At 40.0% G+C, this 2565-nt stretch overlaps 1 protein-coding gene across 1 annotated transcript; it reads right to left on the bottom strand.

Moving 5' to 3' along the window:
• Positions 1-1836: 1836 nt before the first annotated feature.
• On the bottom strand, positions 1837-2262 carry LOC139719517 (sodium/calcium exchanger regulatory protein 1-like). The gene has a single exon (XM_071630933.1). The coding sequence runs from the start codon at positions 2260-2262 to the stop codon at positions 1837-1839; it is 426 nt and encodes a 141-aa protein (XP_071487034.1).
• Between the last annotated feature and the right edge of the window lie 303 nt (positions 2263-2565).

Genomic DNA, 2565 nt, shown 5'->3' with positions numbered 1-2565 from the left:
CGTCACGGGGGCAGCTTGATGGGTGAGTCAGAATCATTATAGTCTTTGAGGTATGTGGTACATGTACATCCACATTTTAAAAAAAAGACAAGGAATGCCTTATTTTTCAAAATGTTGTGCATGCATAGTTCATTAATTTGTTTCATAAAGAGTACGGTACAACAACAAAAATTCACATGGAATGTGCCAATCTAAAACTTGTCGGAAAATCACCGATGCCAATAAATTGCGTCAAATCTGAATTCAACGGTCTGTAGAACACTGATACTGGTAGAGTTAGTCAGAGCAAGAATTGTCAAACATCGTTGTCTCAAGTGATTGTCAAATAAGTTTGTCAAATGCAATTTACAACGCTGAGTGAGAAAATGTACGTTTAATAAATCTGCGCGGTATTATTTGAAATAAATTTGCAGTGCTTCGAGTCATTTGCGCAAGTAATTACGTATCATGTATTGCCGAGTAAGGATGAAGATTATACTGTTTGTACACGCTGTAGTATTATAGTGTCAGTCTGATTTTTATAACTATCATTATACTAAAGCGCACTTATACGAGTCATTATGCAGGATGGAAGTTTATGTACGTGTAATTTTACACCTTATATGCATTTCCCTAAGTTTCAGTTTCATTGTGTACTTTTGGAATGCATAGCCGAAAGACGCGAGATGTACGAACCTCGTTAAATTTCAAAATGCAATTACATGACTGTGTATGATTACGCCTGTGGCGATAGTCGTACCAGTAACGTGTGGTTTATTAGGGAAAACACAGCATCTCTTTGTGACTCATTTCTCATTGGTTACTCATTCCGAACAAATTGTATTCCCACAACATTAATAATCACGTATCAAAGTATGCAACTAACATGCAATTTTGCTCAAACCATCGCCTTGTATCATGATTCTGAACATTTCTGTGTAACTATTAACCGCAGTATATAGACATACAAGCTTCTCATAGCACTTTATATACACATTTAAAAATGGTCTGGTTAGTATATTATTTTACGTTGACAGTAACGCACAATATCATTCCAACCAACCATTGTAACACTATCGGAATGTATAAACCATTCTCAAATCAAACACTCAAAGATAGGACGGTAATAAATGCAGTTTTTTTTTTTTTTTTTTTTTTTTTTTTGTTTTTTGCCGAGGAGGTTGCCATGAAGGTCGTCGGGGAGGTCGTAAACACGTGGTTGCATATACATCAGAGTGAACTTCATGAAAAATATACTGGCAGCTAGTACTCCTTTTTATTTGTTGGGGCAGGAGTTGGCAATATCTTGGTATCTTTCATCTTGATATTATACCCTTAGAATCTAAGCAATTTATACACTGTGTGACGCTTCTCTGCAGCGATTTGGCAAGACTGTGCGCTATCATTTCATTCTTAGAGTACTTATGTTACCCTTACGGCTTAAGAGGTATATCAAGCTGCGTTAATACTGTCAACTGGGTTGCGCCTCAAGCAGTCCCAAAAGAAAAGATATACTCTTCCTTTTAAACACATTCTACTTCATAAAGATCCTATAAGTGGATCTCCCTGCTATGAACTATAGCTAGCCTGTTCCATTCACCTGTTTCATCTGCTGACGTTATGCTTCATCATGTTGTAATAAGGATCAAAAGGCGCGCTGCTGGATAGGCGCCTACTTAGCAAACGTAAAGACGATCTACAACCTGCCATTATTATGAATGATAAACCATGTATCACAGAGCTAAGAAAGCCCTTTTTTATATCTAGTTCAGCTGCACCGGATCAATGTCAATATTGTCGCATTTACATACTTTTCGTGTTTGTCTTCGTAGGAAGATAATCAGAACGCTTCCTGCGCTACGTCTTATTGACAATTTTCCGGAAGAATCGCTTGGCCTCGACACCCTTCTTGCTCTGAGCCAGGACGAGTTGATCTCCTTGAAGATACCTAGCGAAAACGGGTTCGCTCCCGTCCACGTCGCCGACAACCCTGATGACCAATCGACCATCTTCCCATCTGGCCAGCATCTCTCGCTCGCTGTCCTCCCAAGGGATCGTGCTGCGGAAGGCCTGGTCCACCGTGAAGCAAAGTTTCTGATCACGAAATCGAGTACTGGTGGTGATTTCGAAGGACTCCATACCGCTCTGTTTGATGTAGACTGTCGGACTGACCCTTGCGGCCATGGTTCTGTGAATCATCCCCACCCCACAGGCCTTTAGAAATGCGTCCATGTTTTCGCTCGAAACGAGCTCCCATTCTCCGCTCATATCCACCACATCCATTGCATGTTCTCCCTTCCTGACACAAAGTACGTGTATATATACAATGTATCTGAAAAAGCCTTTATTACAGTTTTGCTTATCATAAGGATGAAACACGGATGAGAATACAAACATATGAATTGTTAATGTGTTTTCCGGCTCGTAGTGCTAGACAGTGTTTACCTTTTTGCGTATTACCACGCCTTTCAGCCAGATCTCAGCACCTTTGGCTTCCGTTATTCCTGAGCGTAGTTTGCCACGCGAATATACACGAAAGTGAAAAAGGTGCTTAAATACATATTGTAGTGTACTGTATATTTCTGA

This window comes from Diadema antillarum, unplaced genomic scaffold (assembly GCF_040938485.1).
Source record: "Diadema antillarum isolate AM-2024a unplaced genomic scaffold, OU_Dant_1.0 scf00000111, whole genome shotgun sequence".
Taxonomy (NCBI): Eukaryota; Metazoa; Echinodermata; class Echinoidea; order Diadematoida; family Diadematidae; genus Diadema; species Diadema antillarum.
Note: the sequence above shows the minus strand (reverse complement) of the source record. Positions and strands in the feature narration are given on the sequence as shown.

Bases quoted from the DNA above. Each gene is read 5' to 3' on its own strand.
- LOC139719517 (XM_071630933.1), bottom strand. From the start codon at position 2,262: ATGGATGTGGTGGATATGAGCGGAGAATGGGAGCTCGTTTCGAGCGAA.